This window comes from Pollachius pollachius, assembly GCF_949987615.1.
Source record: "Pollachius pollachius genome assembly, chromosome: 9".
Lineage (NCBI taxonomy): Eukaryota > Metazoa > Chordata > Actinopteri > Gadiformes > Gadidae > Pollachius > Pollachius pollachius.
In genome coordinates, this window is record NC_136942.1 from 23,168,907 (window position 1) to 23,191,770 (window position 22,864).

Consider the following 22,864-nt stretch of genomic DNA (forward strand, 5'->3'; position numbering starts at 1 on the left):
CACGGTTCCCCCCTTGCTCAATAGGTATCCCCTCGCCTGGCTCTGCGTCTCCCTGACCACTGCCACCGTCACAGTAGATGCTGAGGGTCTGACGGTCCGCCAGCAGAGAGGACGGTGTTGGAGGAGGAGGAGGAGGAGGAGGAGGAGGTGGTGGTGGAAAGGAGTGGGGTCGGTGTGAGGGTGGGGGTGCTGGGGGTGATAGTGGGGGTGGTGGTGGTGGGTGGGTGGGTCGGCGGGGGGGCAGCCGGGGAGTCGCAGCCTCCAGAAATGCAGAGAGGGGAAGCCAGAGCCGTCAAAATGTTTGCTGATGTTTCATGGGAAAGGGGCTGGTTTATAGGAGCAGCGACGGGGACATGTCATTGATAGGCTCGGGACGCTGATGAATGGCTCCAAGTCAGATGGGGATGTGGCAAGGCTCACTGGAAGTCTTTTGTGGGGCTGTTTTGAATAAGAAAAGCTCTCCTCCCGGCCCCACCCCCCCACCCCCCAGAAAAAGAGGCTTAGATCTACGCAGCCCTACCACTGCGGCCTCGCATCCTCCATTAAAGCATTTAATGCGTTTTTATACACGCCCTCGCTCCGAACACACATGCCGACGCTACCCTCAGCTTCAGCCGTCGCCTCCAGTGTGAGGTGATGCTCTCAAACTGGACGGACACTTTCACCGCCTTCCATCATCTTCCTCATCCCACCCCCGGCCGCTCGCATGTGTAAAAGTTCCTCTTTGTAATTTGGGCGATTTTAGAAGCTGGACAAATCGTATTGATTGGTGACTAAATCAACTTTTTTCCTTTCTCTTGTACTTTTTCCCCGTCTCTCTCTCACTCCAGTGTTTGGTCGCAGCTCGTCGTGTTTTGGTGAGGCTCTGAGAGGAGGGAACGCTCACAAAGAGAGGGAAGTAAAAGTGCAAAGCCTGGAGCTTGGGAGGGGGGGGGGGGCTCTGATGGAGTGCCTGGGAGCTGGAGAAGGGAAAGCTGTGATTAGAATATGAATGGAACCACAGGAGAGAGGAGAGAGGGGGAGGAGGAGGAGAGCAGGGGGGAGAGGAGAGGAGGGGAGAGGAGAGGAGAAAGGCGGATTATGGCTGAATTACTCACACACCACCATGAACAGCAGAAAGAGGTTTTTTTTTTCCTCCGAACACCAAGTGTGGGCACCATCACGGCCCCTCTGTCTGCTCACCAGAACACGCCACCACACCGCTAGGGACACACACAACCAGACGGAATCAAAACCCAGACGTGCTGCTGGTAGACCGGGCTCCACTCCTCCTAGAGGGGAACCCGTGTCCTCCAGACCACTGGGGACTCCTGAAAAACCTTTAGGGTTAACCGTCTCATGAAGAGAGGGAAGCTTCCGAATGTTTTGGAGGGGAAATCAGAAAGGATGCGCTATTCGTAGCTCAGAGTTACGCTGCACAAACCTTTTAAAAAACAAAAATAAAACACAGCGGCCCCTCATTAAACGCCGGGCCCCCAGATGAGGAACTCATTCATTTGTGTGTGAAAGAGAAGGTGGGGCCTGTATCTCCCTCTCAGACATGTCTTGGGGATGTTCCCGTTAAGCACTCATTAGGCTCTCATTAAAGAGGACAGGTGCACGCACCCAAAGACCCCTTATGGGGCCGAGATGCGTGGCGCCTTTGTCACCTTAAATGGCTCTGAATAAAGCTGTATACGTTTGAGGTGGGACAGGCGCCCCTTACATAGGGGTTATATCTGAAAGGTACAGAAAGGTACCTCTTTAAGGGGGAAACGTCACCGTTCTAAGGAGTGTTTTTATTGTGGAAGCCTCTCAGTGGTCGACTGAAGCCTGGTGCCTCTCCAGCATCCAGCTGCTCGTGGTTTCAGTAGCAGGGCCCATCTTGAGTCGAGGGACATGTTACTAGATGTCCTTTAGATGTTACTGCAGGACAGCAAGGAGGACAGTTGGTGGACCCTACCTTTCAAAAGTTTGGGGTCACCCAGACAATTTCATGTTTTCCATGAAAACTCACTTTTATTCAAGTTTTCAGCTGTGATAACCTAATTGCACAAGGGTTTTCTAATCATCAATTAGCCTTTAAACACGATAAGCTAAACAATGTACCATTAGATCACAGGAGGGATGGTTTCTGGAAATGGGCCTCTGTGCACCTATGTAGATATTCCATTCAAAACCGGCCTTTTCCAGATAGAATAGTCCTTTACCACATAGAAAATGTTGAAAAAGAAGTGGTTTTCTTAAAAATATATGGACATTTCTAAGTGACCCCAAACTTTCTTACGGTAGTGTATATATGTAAATAAAGGTAGTTATATACGGTAAGCTGCAAAGAACCAACAATAATAGACAAGCTTCAAAGATCACCTGAAACTACCAATTATTTATTTTTCCTTGGAAGTATTTGTGTTTTATTCTCTGATTCATTGAACTGGAACCCCTGTGTGAAAGGTCTCGTATACTGGTCTCAAATTCAACACCCTACCTTAAAATAGGCTAATTAAATGAATAGCTCAAACAACAAAATTGCAAATTGTGAAACAAGGCTTTATTATGTGCAAACACAAACAAAATAATGTACCAATGAACAACAAAAAACTACACAATACATCCCATATTAATGAGACTCCTAACAGCGGGCCGAGTAACAATCCAGCCCAAAGTCGCTGCAGTGGTGAGGTACTGAACACCGTATCACTGCAGTGGTGAGGTACTGAACACCGTCTCACTGCAGGGGGAGGTTACTGATCACCGTCTCACTGCATGGGTGAGGTACTGAACACCGTCTCACTGCAGGGGTGAGGTACTGAACACCGTCTTACTGCAGTGGTGAAGTTCTGAATGACGTCTCACTGCAGTGGTGAAGTACTGAACACCGTCTCACTGCAGTGGTGAAGTACTGAACGACGTCTCACTGCAGGGGTGAGGTACTGAACGATGTCTCACTGCAGTGGTGAGGTACTGAACACTGTCTCACTGCAGTGGTGAAGTACTGAACGACGTCTCACTGCAGTGGTGAAGTACTGAACACCATCTCACTGCAGTGGTGAGGTACTGAACGACGTCTCACTGCAGGGGTGAGGTACTGAACGACGTCTCACTGCAGTGGTGAAGTACTGAACACCATCTCACTGCAGTGGTGAGGTACTGAACGACGTCTCACTGCAGGGGTGAGGTACTGAACGACGTCTCACTGCAGTGGTGAAGTACTGAACGACGTCTCACTGCAGTGGTGAAGTACTGAACACCGTCTCACTGCAGCGGACAGGACGCTCACTCGTTGTAGCGGGCTAGCTTGAGGCGAGGGATGATGTTCATGGACTGCAGCTCCTGAAACAGCAGCTTGCAGGCGTAGGGGATCCTCAGGGTGGACACGAAGCACGATGACTTGCAGTAATGGCACCTGAACAGCACAGAAGAGGCAGCAGGATTAGCGTGTGAATGTCGAAGGATGTCGAAATGGGAAAGATGAAGGACGTTGGCATAGTGTTGAAACATGAAGGGTCTTAGGAGAGGTCCCAGAAGGTCAGCTTCAGCCTAGCTTGAGCCTAGCTTTAGCCTAGCCTCAGCGCCTGATGACGCTAGCCAAAGCTAGCCCAGGAGCCCACTCACCAGCCCGAGTAGCCCAGCAGCCCACACTGGCCGCAGACGTCCACCTCGAAGGCGTCGCTGGAGATCATGAGCCGCTCCAGCAGCAGCATGCTGGCGCCGTAGCCAATCAGACAGTCCCGCTCCATCTCCCCCAGACGCAGACCGCCGTCACGGGATCGGCCCTCAGTGGGCTGCCTGGTGGAGGAAGGTGGGCAGACCGATGTTGAGGAAGGTTGAGGGGGGAACACTGGATGTGCCATCCCCCAACACACGATGTTTGAGGCATCGGAGGCATTCGTTGACCAGGGACCAGGTTCGGTCGTAGCGCTACGACATCCAGCACTCAACCCTCGGTAGCCACTCAGCACCACCCATCCATTCAACACACAACCACAGCTCAGATCTCCTACAGGGGGGGTGCTTCCCAGGGTTCGAATTAGGGGGGGTCAGACCCCCTCGAATGGGATTGGGACCCCCCCAAAAAGGGACTAAAACGACAGTTTGGGGGGTACTGAAATACTTATAAATACTTGATATTATTAAAATTCCAAGTGTTTGGTTATGTAGTATTTCTATATCTGTGCTCATGCAAGGAATAGTCTAATGTCTTACGATTTCTAACACCCCTTCAATGGACTGTACCATTTCTACGCCATCAGCATCTTTTGACTTTTGTTTACTTGACATCACTCGACTATTGCTCCAATACGAAACACCAAATGATGTCGAAAAACAATATATTGCCTTGTAGCTATTAGATTTAGTGACATAATGTACTTCCTTTATTTCAGTTAGGCGAGTAAGCAAATTGATTTCAACGCCAGGATGGGCATTATGTCCATGCGTAACATAGCGTTTATGTTCTGCGATCGTCCCTGTAATATAGCCTTGACCGTCACTGTTGGTCCGAAGTAGGCTCATGATGTATGGATATTGTAATGTCACTGTGCGTCCTGAGCATGGTGGAGATCTTGCGGCCGGGGGACGTGAGCCAGAAGTAGAAGAAGACGGTAGTCATGTTGTTGTCGCCATAGACATATAAACGATTCTTATTTCTTTATAAATATTTAATTATTTCTTTATATGTTTATGGTTGTCGCCGTCGGAAAACGAGAAAAGGCGATCACCCCCTATAAAGTGAAACCCCTTATCATCAACACGCATTCAGTACACACTACGCTTCGATTTCACCCAAGGCTGAGTTAAAAGTACATGTTTTCCTAAACGTTTGTCATCAACGAGGTTGTAAAGTAGTAACTTCGGGCACATCTGTCAAAATAAACGTTTTTTTCTTCTGACGTGTATACAACCTTCATTCATTCATTGCGCCGCGACCGAACTGACGGGGATATTCTCTGATATTATGAATCTTAAAGACCGCGTCGGGTTCTCAGACTCTCTGGTACTTCCACAATAAAGACTCGTAGTGGGGGTTATCTTGGCCATGGTGGAGAAGGAATTAGGAATTTTGCCTTTGACTCTGAGGTCAAGATTGAAACGCTACATGGAGGAGGAGAGGTACGGCCACACTGAACAATGAACAATGATCAATGAGCGGCAGGTTAGGCACGTAACACGCCTAACCTGCCGCTCATTGATCATTGTGTGTCACAAAAATGGTTCAACGCGCCTACGCAGCTCGATGAGCCCACCCAAAACTTATTTTCCCCGGCTACTTTTCTTTTGTTCCACAAACATGGCTGAGATCACCACCATCGCTGCGCTGTATTTGTTGTGGAAGTTCGAGGAGAGTAGGAAACCCAAACGCCGCCGTGTTTGGGTGCATGACATCCTCGGTAGGCGCTCACAGCTGGGTGGGTTTCACCACCTCCTCCAGGAACTCCGCCTGGATGACGGCCGGTTCCAGCAGTATTTTCGGTTGACTGGGGCCATGTTTGATGACCTGCTAGCCCGGGTTAGTGCCAGGATCTCCCGTCAGGACACCAACTACAACCTATTTTTTGAACTCTGCGGAGGTGCGTTGGGCGCGTTATTTAGGTGCGTAAAACGGGTCTAACGCGCTGCTTTAGCGCGTGTAACACATCTACGCGCCTAAACCAATGGTTCTCTATGCAAAAATGCAGATTTTCTACGCCTCTAACGCACGTAACGCGTTCAGTGTGGCCGTACCTTAAGGGATTGTTGCCGTATGTGGGACAGCTGTCAGTTCACTTCGGGTCCATGTCATTTCTCCGACGCTACATTGTTCCTACCTCTCGGTCAGAGAAATGACATGCACCCAAAGTGAACTGACAGCTGTCTACTGAAAACATCTTTCTCGATTGCTGCCTGTGTTTGCTGTTGCTGGGACGTAGAGGTCAACCCCAAGTGGCTCTATAACCACTTGTTGAAAGGGCTACAGCGCCACCTAGGGTAGCGGATTCAGCCATTATCTGATCTCTTAAAGGCCATGTACGTTTGGATAATTGACACGGTCCTTCGAGTAGCAAAATCAGTATAAGGCTTAATCCGATTTAGCTGTCCCATGTAAACGCACTGACTGTGTATTATGGTATAGTATGTGTGTGTTGAGGGCTTTAGGAAGAACCTCAAATGAGGGATCTAGTATTGTATGTTAAAGGGGCTCTAGGTAAGGTTAAAGTGCTATTATTTGAGATACGCGTTATTGCTAATTAAGTGAAATGCGCTGTGAAATATTGCGTTTGGGGTGTAGGGAGGAGGAGAGGACTTATTTTGGTCGTTTAGTTTCAAAATATTGCTCTCGTCTTCTCTTTAAACCTGTTTATTGCAGAGCTGATAGAACTGTAACAGAGCAGGTGTTCAGTAACGGCCTGTCAGAGTGTGTGTGGTGATGTCCGGTTTAACCTGTGTGCATTGATTGGCCGATGCACCAGGGGTGTGCAGCCTCGCCCAGCCCCCCCATGGTCTGCTCAGTCCGGCTCGGGCCGACCACCAAACACCCGTGCTAGAGCAGGAGGGAGAGAGAGCGGTGTGTGTGCAGGGCGGTACCTGGTGAGGACGGCGCGCGGCCCTCTCGCCCGGGCGTGCATCTTATCCAGGACCATGTGCTTCAGCTTCTGGTAGTAGACCGGCCCAAAGTAGATGTAGGCCTCCAGGGACTCTCTGGGGACGAGGAGCAGAGCCGGAATAAAGACCAGCGAAAAGGGAGCCCGACGAAACCACACTCACATGACATTCATACATGGTTTTTGTTTGTTTTTACACTTGTCGTTTTTAAATGGTTCTGTTTAATCTATTTCTGGTGATGAGGGTGTTGGTGGAGCCGTTACCCGGTGATGCCGGAGGTCACGTAGTCCTTGCCCTGGTAGTTGTATCCGAACCGGATCAGATCCTCACACACGTCTTTCACCTTACTCCCCCCGAACGCCGTGCCGTAGTGGAACCGGCCGTCCAGGACCCCCGCCTTACCGGCCAGCAGCTCGATCAGCTTCCCAACCTGGAAGCACATCAGACTCTACTGAACCTAACATAGAAGTACAACTAGATCAGACTCTACTGAACCTAACATAGAAGTACAACTAGATCAGACTCTACTGAACCTAACATAGAAGTACAACTAGATCAGACTCTACTGAACCTAACATAGAAGTACAACTAGATCAGACTCTACTGAACCTAACATAGAAGTACAACTAGATCAGACTCTACTGAACCTAACATAGAAGTACAACTAGATCAGACTCTACTGAACCTAACATAGAAGTACAACTAGATCAGACTCTACTGAACCTAACATAGAAGTACAACTAGATCAGACTCTACTGAACCTAACATAGAAGTACAACTAGATCAGACTCTACTGAACCTAACATAGAAGTACAACTAGATCAGACTCTACTGAACCTAACATAGAAGTACAACTAGATCAGACTCTACTGAACCTAACATAGAAGTACAACTAGATCAGACTCTACTGAACCTAACATAGAAGTACAACTAGATCAGACTCTACTGAACCTAACATAGAAGTACAACTAGATCAGACTCTACTGAACCTAACATAGAAGTACAACTAGATCAGACTCTACTGAACCTAACATAGAAGTACAACTAGATCAGACTCTACTGAACCTAACATAGAAGTACAACTAGATCAGACTCTACTGAACCTAACATAGAAGTACAACTAGATCAGACTCTACTGAACCTAACATAGAAGTACAACTAGATCAGACTCTACTGAACCTAACATAGAAGTACAACTAGATCAGACTCTACTGAACCTAACATAGAAGTACAACTAGATCAGACTCTACTGAACCTAACATAGAAGTACAACTAGATCAGACTCTACTGAACCTAACATAGAAGTACAACTAGATCAGACTCTACTGAACCTAACATAGAAGTACAACTAGATCAGACTCTACTGAACCTAACATAGAAGTACAACTAGATCAGACTCTACTGAACCTAACATAGAATTACAACTAGATCAGACTCTACTGAACCTAACATAGAAGTACAACTAGATCAGACTCTACTGAACCTAACATAGAAGTACAACTAGATCAGACTCTACTGAACCTAACATAGAAGTACAACTAGATCAGACTCTACTGAACCTAACATAGAAGTACAACTAGATCAGACTCTACTGAACCTAACATAGAAGTACAACTAGATCAGACTCTACTGAACCTAACATAGAAGTACAACTAGATCAGACTCTACTGAACCTAACATAGAAGTACAACTAGATCAGACTCTACTGAACCTAACATAGAAGTACAACTAGATCAGACTCTACTGAACCTAACATAGAAGTACAACTAGATCAGACTCTACTGAACCTAACATAGAAGTACAACTAGATCAGACTCTACTGAACCTAACATAGAAGTACAACTAGATCAGACTCTACTGAACCTAACATAGAAGTACAACTAGATCAGACTCTACTGAACCTAACATAGAAGTACAACTAGATCAGACTCTACTGAACCTAACATAGAAGTACAACTAGATCAGACTCTACTGAACCTAACATAGAAGTACAACTAGATCAGACTCTACTGAACCTAACATAGAAGTACAACTAGATCAGACTCTACTGAACCTAACATAGAAGTACAACTAGATCAGACTCTACTGAACCTAACATAGAAGTACAACTAGATCAGACTCTACTGAACCTAACATAGAAGTACAACTAGATCAGACTCTACTGAACCTAACATAGAAGTACAACTAGATCAGACTCTACTGAACCTAACATAGAAGTACAACTAGATCAGACTCTACTGAACCTAACATAGAAGTACAACTAGATCAGACTCTACTGAACCTAACATAGAAGTACAACTAGATCAGACTCTACTGAACCTAACATAGAAGTACAACTAGATCAGACTCTACTGAACCTAACATAGAAGTACAACTAGATCAGACTCTACTGAACCTAACATAGAATTACAACTAGATCAGACTCTACTGAACCTAACATAGAAGTACAACTAGATCAGACTCTACTGAACCTAACATAGAAGTACAACTAGATCAGACTCTACTGAACCTAACATAGAAGTACAACTAGATCAGACTCTACTGAACCTAACATAGAAGTACAACTAGATCAGACTCTACTGAACCTAACATAGAAGTACAACTAGATCAGACTCTACTGAACCTAACATAGAAGTACAACTAGATCAGACTCTACTGAACCTAACATAGAAGTACAACTAGATCAGACTCTACTGAACCTAACATAGAAGTACAACTAGATCAGACTCTACTGAACCTAACATAGAAGTACAACTAGATCAGACTCTACTGAACCTAACATAGAAGTACAACTAGATCAGACTCTACTGAACCTAACATAGAAGTACAACTAGATCAGACTCTACTGAACCTAACATAGAAGTACAACTAGATCAGACTCTACTGAACCTAACATAGAAGTACAACTAGATCAGACTCTACTGAACCTAACATAGAAGTACAACTAGATCAGACTCTACTGAACCTAACATAGAAGTACAACTAGATCAGACTCTACTGAACCTAACATAGAAGTACAACTAGATCAGACTCTACTGAACCTAACATAGAAGTACAACTAGATCAGACTCTACTGAACCTAACATAGAAGTACAACTAGATCAGACTCTACTGAACCTAACATAGAAGTACAACTAGATCAGACTCTACTGAACCTAACATAGAAGTACAACTAGATCAGACTCTCAGCCAGTGAACCTAACATAGAAGTACAACTAGATCAGACGCCACTGAACCTAACCTAGAATGAAAACAGGGACATCCGGTGAAGTACACATGCAGCCGCTATGCTGGTAGTTGCTGGCCTCCCAGTTTGACTACTTTAATCAGCATGGACCCCCTACTGGAACTCTCAACCAATCACAGCATTTCCCTGTTACTGAGCAAAGCTCCAAGCTCCAACAGACACATTATATTATACATATCTATAAACAGATATGTTACAAGCACTGGAACAATTGAAACACTGACTTATCCCCCGACTCTGCCGGACTGGAGAGGACAAATCTAAACAATAACGCTAAAGGTCACAGCCAGGTGACCTCCAACCCCAACACATAAAAGGAAACACCTACTCTCATTTCACTCAGAGGAGCAGAGGGCCGTCCCTCCCAGACCAAACATATCTTGCTGTTGTCCACGACAACCGCCCAGAGTAAAGACAGAGACAAACAGCTTTACCACTAAAGACCACTCCACTTTACAGCGTAGGGAGGGGGGCGTCGGGGGTCCTACCAGGAAGGGCTGTTTACCTTCGCTCGAATCTAATGAACGATTGTGATATAGCTTTAGTGTGTATCAGTCTGCTAGAGCTTGTAGCGGTTGCCTCGGCAACAACCCTGTGTTTCAGGAAGTAGTGTTGGTGGTCGTGTGCTCCATTGAAGAAGCTAATGGAGGTTTGGTTGCAGAAGGGGGGTAATAACCATCAGGTACATGCCGGTCAGCGCAGTCCTCCTCTTGTCAAGGTCCTGCAGAGCTCCAGAACTTTAACAGTCGCTCGGGGTTCATCTCAGGAGGACTCCAGGAGCAGTAGAGAGTGGACTTAGCATGAGGCGCTTTAGATCTACAGTATGTTGTGCCTATCGCCGACGTTCCAGATGAAGCCATGGAATGCTGACGTTATGTTTCTGAATCTTTTCAGGACCCAGGAACTTCGGAGAGCATTCACTGATTTTGAAATGGCAAGACGAACAATAATGAATACTTGATGGAAGATGGAAAGATGGAAACAAGTTTGCTTTTGATCATCCCATTGGGGAGTAATAACAAATACACAGGTTTACCATTTGAAGGTCACCTATAAGCTCGTCAAAACATAGATATCCAAACCGCGCTACAGGAAGCTAACTCCTTCAGGGCCTGCACTAAGCATCACCATCCACCAGGGGGAGAAACCTGGGGGGGGGGGGCATCAGGGGGGAGACACCAGGGTGGAGGAGACACCAGGGTGGAGGAAATACCAGGGAGGAGACACCAGGCTGGAGATACCAGGGTAGAGGAGACACCAGGGTGGAGGAGACACCAGGGAGGAAACACCAGGGGGGAGGAGACACCAGGGTGGAGATACCAGGGTGGAGGAGAGACCAGGGTGGAGGAAACACCAGGGTGGAGGAAATACCAGGGAGGAGACACCAGGGAGGAGACACCAGGGTGGAGACACCAGGGTGGAGACACCAGGGTGGAGGAGATACCAGGGGGGAGGAAACAGCAGGGTGGAGACACCAGGGGGGACACACCAGGGTGGAGACATCAGGGGGGAGCCACCAGGCTCTGGGAGCGTATCTACCGTCATTCTGGACGGGTAGCCGTGGGGGTTCATGATGATGTCCGGACAGATCCCCGTGTCACAGAACGGCATGTCCTCCTGCTGAACAATGAGGCCACACACACCTGGCACACACACACACACACACACACACACACACACACACACACACACACACACACACACACACACACACACACACACACACACACACAGTTAACTAGTTATAGATGCACCAAATTGGAATGGATGCATTTAGTACTCCTGATAATGATATGAAGTGCTAAATGCCCTCTTCATGGCGGGATCTTCTCCTCGTACCGCCGACATGGGGACCAGCAGCAGTAAAGGAGAGTGGGGACACAGGGGCCTCTTGTGATTCACACGAGGTGTGGGGGGACCCAGCCGCTAGGAGTCTTAAGTGTGAGCGCAAATGTTTGCTAAAAGGCCGAGGCACTCTTCCTCTGGGCAGGGTAAACACATCGTAGGCCCATTTGCAAATGAAAAAGGAACGAAAGAAAGAAAGACAAAGAGAGAGAGAGAGAGAGAGAGAGAGAGAGAGAGAGAGAGAGAGAGAGAGAGAGAGAGAGAGAGAGAGAGAGAGAGAGAGAGAGAGAGAGAGAGAGAAAGAGAGCGAGAGCGAGAGCGAGAGAGTACAGAGAAAGACAGAGAACAGAGAGAGAGAGGAAACAGAGAGCGAGAGAACAGAGGCAGAGAAAGAGAAAGAAAGAAAGGTGCTTAGCTTGACAGTGAGACCAGGATTACACAGCCATGACTTTCAGTGTGAGTCCCAGGAAGTGGCACGAGGAGGGAGGGAGGGGGGAGGGAGAGGGTCAGCTCAAGAGGAGAAATTGAACCCGTCTAACTGGGGAGTGAGGTGCAGAGGGGAGTGAGGTGCAGAGAGGAGTGAGGTGCAGAGGGGAGTGAGGTGCAGAGAGGAGTGAGGTGCAGAGAGGAGTGAGGTGCAGAGAGGAGTGAGGTGCAGAGAGGAGTGAGGTGCAGAGGGGAGTGAGGTGCAGAGGGGAGTGAGGTGCAGAGGGGAGTGACGTGCAGAGGGGAGTGAGGTGCAGAGAGGAGTGAGGTGCAGAGGGGAGTGAGGTGCAGAGGGGAGTGAGGTGCAGAGAGGAGTGAGGTGCAGAGGGGAGTGAGGTGCAGAGGGGAGTGAGGTGCAGAGAGGAGTGACGTGCAGAGGGGAGTGAGGTGCAGAGGGGAGTGAGGTGCAGAGGGGAGTGACGTGCAGAGGGGAGTGAGGTGCAGAGAGGAGTGAGGTGCAGAGGGGAGTGAGGTGCAGATGGGAGTGAGGTGCAGAGAGGAGTGAGGTGCAGAGAGGAGTGAGGTGCAGAGAGGAGTGAGGTGCAGAGAGGAGTGAGGTGCAGAGGGGAGTGAGGTGCAGAGGGGAGTGAGGTGCAGAGAGGAGTGAGGTTCAGCGGGGTTGAGGGCTGCAGTTTACTGGGCGGCCATATAACGGGGGAGGTGGGAGCGAAAAGGGGGAATATCAGACAGGGAGAAGGGAATGTCAACGGTGCACAATAAAGGAGTAGGAGAGTACGGGAGGAAGTGTTCGACTTTTAAAGGACTTCAATTTTAAAAAGGATATAATAAACAGGAGAGACAGAGAGAGGAGAGAGGAGAGAGGAGAGAGAGAAGGGAGACAGAGAGAGAGAGACACACCAGGTTCCAGCGTAGACATGCTTGGTGTTGTTTGTTTTGTGTGAAAGTGAATGATAAAAGAGGCGTGAAATCAGCAGAGAAAGCCAGGACAACAGCCAGGGTGCCCGGCCCTCCATCCCGCCCCTTACAGCCCCACGCTGGCGGCTCACACAATGAGCACTGCCCCCACCTCACCTCCACCCCAGCTGTGTGTGGAGCTGTGTGTGGAGCTGTGTGTGTAGCTGCGTGTGTGTGTGTGTGTGTGTCCGGTAAATAATTAACTCGGGAGCTGAAGGCGAGAGCACGTTAGTGCTGCCAACGTGCAAAAACAACTAAACGTATTTAGCTACGCATTATATTATCGATTTAATATATGGAAACATATTTATACGTCATGCATTGATTGGTGATCTGCTTGATAACAGCCGCTGGGCGCCCCCCCACCCCCACCAGTGGTGGACGGACGGGACCCAGGCCGGGTGACCCCCCGGTGACCCCCTTGGAGCAGGACGTCCTGCGCTGACCGGTCCCCAGGCGCTCTTAATGAACTGGGTGAATTATGCGTGGCGCCAGATAGCTTTCTGATTAAAACATCATACTGGTCCACTATAGGGGGGGGGTGCAGCCAAACAATGGAGGTTGTAAACACTTTTCCCAGGAGCGGCAGAATACTGCTGGGCTGTAATACATTTACATAGTCTGGGGCGGGACAAAGAGCCAATTAATTGCAAAGGAACCCCTCGAGAAAAAAAGGGAGCGGGAGAGCGAGAGAGAGCGAGAGAGAGAGCAAGGGAGAGAGCGAGAGCGAGGGAGAGGGAGAGAGGCAAAAAGACTGGCACTGGGAATTGACTCAACAAATGTGCAGAGACGAGGACCTGCTGTAGATACTGCCCTGCAGACCCCCTCCCCCAGTGGGGCTGCGGACTGCCCACTGAGGTGTGGGACTAAACCCAGAGGACAGCATGTTGTTAAAGGACAACTCAAAGCACGTTGGGGAGCTGCACCTTTTTGTCCGTGCCGACTGCTGAACTTGTCTCCGATCTCGGGTCTCCTAGTCTGCCTGAGGAGGATCTTGATGAGGAAGGCGTCCTCGGCGTTGGATGAGATCATCACCTTCTCGATGTATGAGTCTGTGGAGCCCTTGTAGCTGGAGAAGGAGTGGGAGAACCCCCGCGTTATTCAACCAACCACTCCCTAATACAAACTGCTGCACCACCAGAGGGAGAGGGAGGGCACTGGCACACAACCCCCTCCGCCCAGGACATACTGGGGGGGCTGATTGGGCAGTGAGGGGGAAATGGGGGGAGGTTAGGGTGAGGTGGGGGTGAGGTGGATGCGGAGGTGAGATGGATGTCGGGGTGACGTGAGGTGGATGTGGGGGTGAGATGGGGGTGAGGGTGAGGTGAGGTGATGTGGGGGTGAGGGTGAGATGGATGTCGGGGTGACGTGAGGTGGATGTGGGGGTGATGGTAAAGTGAGGTGGATGTGGGGGTGAGGTGGACGTGGGCGGAGCTCTGGCGGGGAGGTGGACGTGGGCGGGGCTCTGGCGGTGGGCTCACCCGATGGGTACGTCCCTGTACTGGGGCTGGCCTGGCTGGGTGCTGCCCTCCAGTGGCGTCTGGGTCACGGTCGGCATGGCCTTGTTCACCAACACCTGCTTGTTCTCCACTTTCTCACCTGCACCACCGGGCACAGAGAACAGACAGTGGGGGAATGACACGCTGTGTAAAGCCATAATACGCCTGAAGAAACACGCATCAGAACGGCCTTACGCTGGATTTGAACCTGTAGGGGTGAGGAAAGGAACTTTTAGAGATAGATGACAAGATAGATCATCGTTTGTATGTCGTTATAACTCTGCTCAATCATTGTCAATACAGATTGTTAAGCCTAACCCTATACTGGTTGACTTTGCGATTACAATAAAGTTGAATCGACTTGGTCACTGTGAACCTAAAAGTCGTTTGGTTCCATCGGAAATAACCAACAACAAGCCAGCCTTAACAAGCGCCACGTGGCTGAGCCCAGAGAGCATGCTGGGAGAAGTGAGGCGATCCTCACCAGGGGAGCAGATGCCGTCGGCGTCCAAGATGTTGTGCCTCCAGATGGGCTTGCGCGTGGCTGCGTCCAGCATGGGCCCCATCACCTTGTCGAACGTCTGGTTGGTATAGCGCCTCAAGGTGCACTTAGCGTTCTTATACACAAGGCACCTTCCGAACCCTGAAAGGGACAGGAGCGTGTTCATGGGCTTCAGTCTGCTCCACAATAAAGGAACTACAGCTTGGATCAATCCTCAGGATGCGTTTTTCACACTAACGTCCGGCATCAGCCATTGACATGTTTTCCCAACCGATCCCGGTCTTAAGGTTAAAGGAAGGTAAGGAAGTTATAGGAAGGTTAGGTTTGAGGGTCTCTTCTTAATCACCTTGGCCAACGAACATGATAGCATTTGTGTGAGTGGCTGCACAAATAGCCATTGCTACAAACAAATCGAGTACGAAAGGTTATTCTATTCTATTCTTATATAATAATCGTTAATAAAACCTTGAATCCTTTTGCCCTTTCTTCTCGATGCTAGAAAAGTTCATTATTTGCATCGGACACACACACACGATAAAAACACAGGGTCATAAAGCAGGAACAGTTTTCCCATGGTAACTCTCCTCAGGGGCTGCTCTACCTCTGTCCAGCGAGGCCTTGTTGAGGATCAGGGCGTCCTCTATGTCGTAGCCGCTGTAGCTCATCACCGCCACAGTGGCGTTCTGGCCGGCAGGGAGCTTCTCGAAGTTGATGAGCTCGATAGTCTTGGTCTTCACCATGGGCTTCTGGGGGTAGGCCAGCAGATACATCAGCGTGTCGATGCGGTTCCGCTGGTTGTAGCCGATGGTGCCTGGAGGGAGACGGTGACTTGAACCACAGGTTGTGCATTTAGGGAGAATTAACTCTAAACAAAGTATTCTTAACAGCCAACGATATTGCTGGCATATAATGAGATGCACATTTTATAAATGTGTCCTGAAGCGGAGAGTCCAGCCAGTGACACGGTTGCATTTAAAGCCCTTAAAGTGAAAAGGGAAATCAAAGCGACTTTCATTCCACATATCAAGTCAGACATTCCCTGATGGATGCTCGTTTCCTCTCCCCTCCCGGGGGTCAGAGGTCAGCTAATGAAGACTTCCCATATGGACCCCAGGTATGAGCTGGGGTCAGGCCGGGTCGGGCTACTGAGAGATCAGGGGGAGTTATCAACGTCCGTCAGAGATTACCACGGCCGCCCTCCCCCTCTGGAAGGAGGAGCTTTTGTCCGCCGCCATTAGTCGACAATCGGGCTACAAGCACAGAGTTTGTGGTAATGGGCTCCGACCACACAGCTCCATTTGCACATGTATAGGGCTGTCCACACAAGACCTCAGAGCAAGAGGATATTGGGCCAAATATAGTTCCAGTCTGCGTGTTTGTAAAGCGGGCCGGGGGGGGGGGGGGGGGGTTACTATTACAAATGTTAGCCGGGCCTTTTAAGGGGGTTCTGGTTGCCACGGCGCCGAGGGTGCGTACTCTGGGGTCTTTAGCAGCTGAGCATACTGACCCCGCATGCAGAGGACGGCTCACCAATGAATCACTAATGACACTCTGGGTGACTGGCAGGCAAACGGCCCACACACACACACTGGTGTGTATTGGTCTGTGTATAAACATAGACATGGGGGGAGGGGTGTGTGTGTGTGTGTGTGTGTGTGTGTGTGTGTGTGTGTGTGTGTGTGTGTGTGTGTGTGTGTGTGTGTGTGTGTGTGTGTGTGTGTGTGTGTGTGTGTATAGGGAGGTGAGGGGTAAAGACTTTGTATAATTGGCATTTGTCAGTGTATTCCATTGTTTGTAAAAAATAATAATAAATGGAGGCTTCTCCATTGAAGAGAGGGAGGAAGATCATCCTTAACATTGTTGAGAATAAAAATTGTAGATTGTCCAGACTACTGTAATGAATGAATGCCCTTAAATATGACTACTTTAATGCCTTTGTTTATGTAATGTTCGTTTCCCTGGGTAAAGGGACATTAGCACCCACTATCGCCTATTGACGATTACTTCAGGGAGGATGTTCCTCCCTCAGCCTCCGTTGACTCCCCTTAATTTCCCCGAAAGTGTTGGCAGCCGGTGAATAACATGGGGCTCAATGGGAGAGAGGAGGAAAGTCCTACTCTGAGTGGGTGTGACTAGCTAAGAGATCTGGATCCCGCCTACGTCTATTCATGAATAGGCTGAAGCCCTGGCTGCGCTATGAACCAATAAGAGGAGCCCTGGCTGCGCTATGAACCAATAAGAGGAGCCCTGGCTGCGCTGTGAACCAATAAGAGGAGCCCTGGCTGCGCTATGAACCAATAAGGAGCCCTGGCTGTGGAGTAGCCTGGAGGGAGGGGTTATCCCCTCAAGTCTTTGTTACGAGAACCAACGAACCCGCTCAGTCTTATGCCTCGTTTCCACCGAGCGGTGCGGTACTGTTCGTTGCGGAACAGTGCGGCTCTGTTCGCTTATATTGACGAACAGAGCAATGTTTCAGCTGCCCGCGGCCGGGCAGGCTTGCCCGCGAGGAGGATTGACTATATCTATAAATGAAGTCCCTCAATCTTAACTGGCTTAACACCATGACCAACATTCTGAAATACCCATTAACATCCACATTTGCCTCAAACAATGTTAGGCTTACAGCCCATGTAAATAGTTGTGAAATAATGTTCTTGTTGTTCTTTTAATTGTTTGTTACCCTGACCATTCTGTTTGATATTGTGGAAAGGATGTTAGTGAATGATTCAGAGCATGATGCATTTTAAATGGCATCACTTTTCGTCTTGTGTCTTCATTTTTCTTAAAACAATTGTAGCTGAAGATAAACATAGCCAAATAACAACCAATAGCTTCAGTCATTGAGGGGTAAAATAGGCCCAATGATAGGCCCAGATTTTATTATTTAGTTTTACAAGTCAAGACTAGGCCTGATTTGACTATGTGGCTTTGTATATATATATATTAGTGCAACATCGCAACCAAGTCGATTTTGTCTAGAGGGGAGTAACTGAGCGGCCCCTCCCGAAGTGGTACAGCCCAGGTGGGCCTTGAACTGCGATTGGTCAGAAAGACGTAACAGCTAATGACAACATTGAACTCTCGTGCAGGCTCGAACAGAGTGACACACAAACACACTTTTAAGGAGTTTTTCACCCGCTCCGTATCCTTGCTTGCCCCAACAAGTTTGAGGGGCGTGCTTGCTGTTTTGTTTCCGGTGTAGCTAGATCCGGTACGGTGTTGTAGTTTTTCTAACGTGACTAGTTGTTGCTAGACAGCAGGTGAAAAAACTACAACGTTTGCCAAGCCAAAAGAGCGTTAATCGTGCGATAAGAAAAATTAACGCCGTTAAAAATTGTTTTGCGTTAACGCCGTTAGTAACGCGTTAAACTGACAGCACTAATATATATACTAGCCAACTTTTTGTCGTCCGAGAAAGTATTCTATTTTTGAAATCGATCTATCCACTGTGGCTTATGACTTACCCATGGCTTGCTTGCCCATAGCACACTGGTAGGTGTTCCTAGGGGACTGGTTATGGTGGGGATAGGGGATGAGACCAGCACATACTCCGAGCAGCGTGAAGGGCTCGATCTCCAGGTGTGTCGTCTCTCTGCATAAACATAACGACAAGAGAAGACACGCACAGCACGATGAGAGCAGAGACACATCCACCTGTAGTATGTTTCAGCATCTACACATCAATTACCACTGGCCTGCTGTCATCCTACCCTTCAGAAGAAAGATCCAGAAAGCAACAGGTCCTAGGGAAGCATCACTTCAGCCTAATTAACGCATCAATGATTCATCCATTGCGACGTTGGTGGTCAGGATACTTACTTGGTGATCATGTGCTCATAGAGAGCGATCTGACAGTCGTTCTCCTCGTTCACGTCCAGATACTCCACCAAACTCTCGTGAAGGAAGTCCTCAAAGGTTCTGACGAGACAGGAGTGATAAATCAATCAACAATACATCGTCTCCGTGACAACACAGGACAGGGGAGACGGGATACATCAATCAACAATACATCGTCTCCATGGCAACACAGGACAGGGGAGACGAGGACAAGGTTATGTTGTCATAGTAACGTGTTGTGAGGTGTTGTACCTGTAGCCCTGAGAAAGCTCATCGATGTGTCGGTTCTTCACCATCGGCTGACCTTTCTTCACGATGATATAGGGCCTAACGACATTGGTCAGAGGTCAACGGGTCATCTATCAAGGCCTGAGGTCAGGTTGGTCTCATTTACATTTTCACAAAACTGTGGATGATAATCATGTCAATAGTATTGTAAAAGGGAACAATTAATTTCATTAAGGTATATTTGTTTTATAATCCTGTGAGCACAAAACAGCGTACACATTTATTTCTATGTTTTGAATATCTTTATTTTCACACATAAGATATAATTATTGATGCTGCATGCAACTGAAAACACAGAAAGCACAGGACAGTCGTAGAGAAATTAAAATATATATTCTCCATATTCAAGATTCAAACAATATCAGTAGTGGCAATGTTTAATGTAAATGCAAAACCACATTTAAACATTACAAACACATTTAAACAATTACAGTCATACATGATGAAGCGTGGTGCACACCTACAATACACACCACATTATAGGACATGAGGGAAGTCTCCTACCGACACAGGCGCCCCCCGTCCGAGGAGATGTACACACAGCGGTCCGTCAGGTTGGTGGAGATGGAGACGAACTCTGTGATGAAACCAGCTCGACGCATCAGCCTGAAGGTGCTGACCAGCTTCTGGTGGTCTCTGATCACCCCCAGGATGTTACCTGGGACGCACACACACACACACACACACACACACACACACACACACACACACACACACACACACACACACACACACACACACACACACACACACACACGGATATAGAGTGTCTGGTCCTATGGCGCATATATGCTTGAACACAAAGACCCCGTGGTCTTGAGCAGCAGCAGCAGCTAGCTAATTAAACGACACGACAGCCATTATAATTTGACAGTTATCGTAAACAAGCAAAAAAGGACCTAATGACAACACGCTGTAATTAATGGGCCAAGTTGTGTCACAACAATAATATCAACCGGTGGCACGCGATTAATGACTTATTGGCCAGCCTTCCCTCCCTTCATGGTATTAGCCATTAGGTTTCAAACAGAATGGATTAGTAGCTCCTTTTCAAGTCGTCCTTTAATAGAAAGAACCAAAGTAGAAAAGCCTTCCTCTTTGTTCACGGGCCTTCTGTGCACTTAGGACACCGTTGAATCATAATGAAATGGGGGGGAAGGTTTCGACGACCTTAAAATAAATAATAAATGTTCATTAAGGGGAAAACCAAATATCACAACAAAAATGTCCATTTGGGTCCCAGGACAGCAGAAGACCTTCCTTCCCGGTCCCTGGAGATGGACGCTCTTCTCCAGGCCTGGTGGGTTAGGTTTGGCCATCGTCTCTCCTCCCTACCGTTGAGGAAGACGAGGAAGACGGAGGGGTAGGAGAGCTCCTCTCCACACAGCAGGTTGACGTCCTCCACGCCCAGGTTCATGGCCAGCTTGATGATGGGTCCGTCCTCCATGTCAGTGGTGATGTGGGTCATCAGCGCCAGGTTCTTCACCAGACCACAGGCCTGGGGAACACACAAACCAACCAGGTTACAAGGACAGTACATCATTTTGAAAAAACTCCATGTATAAAAGCTTGGTTAGAGTCAAAAGGTATACAATATCAACAAAATGTTATCAATTCTACAAATAAGACTGGTTCAAAGGCATTCTATATTTTGTGTGTCCAAAGCCAAAGTGGAAACAACATCTGGGAGTTAAGACTGAAACACACGCCTCTGAAGAGCACAGAGGAGCGTCTGACCTATCAGGGGACCTCTCCCCCCATTGGTTCAGGGCCTCCATCTTGCATGTCAATCACATACACGCACATAGCACTAACATAGCTTCACCAAAACTCTCCTCGATGGTGGAGAAATTAAGGGAGGGAGTAGAACGGGGGGGCGGCACGTCATTCTTTTACTGCTCTCTACCTTCCCAACTCTTAAATCTCACCTAGAACAGTGTTAATAGTAGTGTAATGTAGGGGTTAATCTCACCTAGAACAGTGTTAAGAGTAGGATAATGTAGGGGTTAATCTCACCTAGAACAGTGTTAATGGTAGTATAATGTAGGGGTTAAATCTCACCTAGAACAGTGTTAATGGTAGTGTAATGTAGGGGTTAATCTCACCTAGAACAGTGTTAAGAGTAGGATAATGTAGGGGTTAATCTCACCTAGAACAGTGTTAATAGTAGTATAATGTAGGGGTTAAATCTCACCTAGAACAGTGTTAATAGTAGTGTAATGTAGGGGTTAAATCTCACCTAGAACAGTGTTAATAGTAGTGTAATGTAGGGGTTAATCTCACCTAGAACAGTGTTAATAGTAGTGTAATGTAGGGGTTAAATCTCACCTAGAACAGTGTTAATAGTAGTGTAATGTAGGGGTTAATCTCACCTAGAACAGTGTTAATAGTAGTGTAATGTAGGGGTTAATCTCACCTAGAACAGTGTTAATAGTAGTATAATGTAGGGGTTAATCTCACCTAGAACAGTGTTAATAGTAGTATAATGTAGGGGTTAATCTCACCTAGAACAGTGTTAATAGTAGTATAATGTAGGGGTTAAATCTCACCTAGAACAGTGTTAATGGTAGTATAATGTAGGGGTTAAATCTCACCTAGAACAGTGTTAATAGTAGTGTAATGTAGGGGTTAAATCTCACCTAGAACAGTGTTAATGGTAGTATAATGTAGGGGTTAAATCTCACCTAGAACAGTGTTAATAGTAGTGTAATGTAGGGGTTAAATCTCACCTAGAACAGTGTTAATAGTAGTGTAATGTAGGGGTTAAATCTCACCTAGAACAGTGTTAATGGTAGTATAATGTAGGGGTTAAATCTCACCTAGAACAGTGTTAATAGTAGTATAATGTAGGGGTTAAATCTCACCTAGAACAGTGTTAATAGTAGTATAATGTAGGGGTTAAATCTCACCTAGAACAGTGTTAATGGTAGTATAATGTAGGGGTTAATCTCACCTAGAACAGTGTTAATGGTAGTGTAATGTAGGGGTTAAATCTCACCTAGAACAGTGTTAATAGTAGTGTAATGTAGGGGTTAAATCTCACCTAGAACAGTGTTAATAGTAGTGTAATGTAGGGGTTAATCTCACCTAGAACAGTGTTAATAGTAGTGTAATGTAGGGGTTAAATCTCACCTAGAACAGTGTTAATAGTAGTGTAATGTAGGGGTTAATCTCACCTAGAACAGTGTTAATAGTAGTGTAATGTAGGGGTTAATCTCACCTAGAACAGTGTTAATAGTAGTGTAATGTAGGGGTTAATCTCACCTAGAACAGTGTTAATAGTAGTATAATGTAGGGGTTAATCTCACCTAGAACAGTGTTAATAGTAGTATAATGTAGGGGTTAATCTCACCTAGAACAGTGTTAATAGTAGTATAATGTAGGGGTTAAATCTCACCTAGAACAGTGTTAATGGTAGTATAATGTAGGGGTTAAATCTCACCTAGAACAGTGTTAATGGTAGTATAATGTAGGGGTTAAATCTCACCTAGAACAGTGTTAATGGTAGTATAATGTAAGGGTTAAATCTCACCTAGAACACTGTTAATAGTAGTGTAATGTAGGGGTTAAATCTCACCTAGAACAGTGTTAATGGTAGTGTAATGTAGGGGTTAAATCTCACCTAGAACAGTGTTAATGGTAGTGTAATGTAGGGGTTAAATCTCACCTAGAACAGTGTTAATA

General features: G+C 47.3%; 1 protein-coding gene across 1 annotated transcript in view; it reads right to left on the minus strand.

Annotated features, from left to right (window-relative positions):
• Positions 1 to 2,569: 2,569 nt before the first annotated feature.
• polr3b (polymerase (RNA) III (DNA directed) polypeptide B) overlaps positions 2,570 to 22,864 on the minus strand; it is a 33,201-nt gene continuing 12,906 nt past the window's right edge. Inside the window, exons 15-28 of the mRNA XM_079743985.1 lie at positions 20,516 to 20,678; positions 19,685 to 19,838; positions 19,145 to 19,219; positions 18,875 to 18,973; positions 18,520 to 18,647; positions 15,657 to 15,866; positions 15,038 to 15,196; positions 14,536 to 14,653; positions 13,981 to 14,123; positions 11,348 to 11,451; positions 6,825 to 6,991; positions 6,544 to 6,657; positions 3,595 to 3,768; positions 2,570 to 3,385 (exon numbers count right to left, since the gene is read on the minus strand). Of these exons, the coding sequence (XP_079600111.1) occupies positions 3,256 to 3,385; positions 3,595 to 3,768; positions 6,544 to 6,657; positions 6,825 to 6,991; positions 11,348 to 11,451; positions 13,981 to 14,123; positions 14,536 to 14,653; positions 15,038 to 15,196; positions 15,657 to 15,866; positions 18,520 to 18,647; positions 18,875 to 18,973; positions 19,145 to 19,219; positions 19,685 to 19,838; positions 20,516 to 20,678 (1,938 nt within the window). The 3' untranslated portion in view covers positions 2,570 to 3,255. The remainder of the gene's footprint in view (positions 3,386 to 3,594; positions 3,769 to 6,543; positions 6,658 to 6,824; positions 6,992 to 11,347; positions 11,452 to 13,980; positions 14,124 to 14,535; positions 14,654 to 15,037; positions 15,197 to 15,656; positions 15,867 to 18,519; positions 18,648 to 18,874; positions 18,974 to 19,144; positions 19,220 to 19,684; positions 19,839 to 20,515; positions 20,679 to 22,864) is intronic.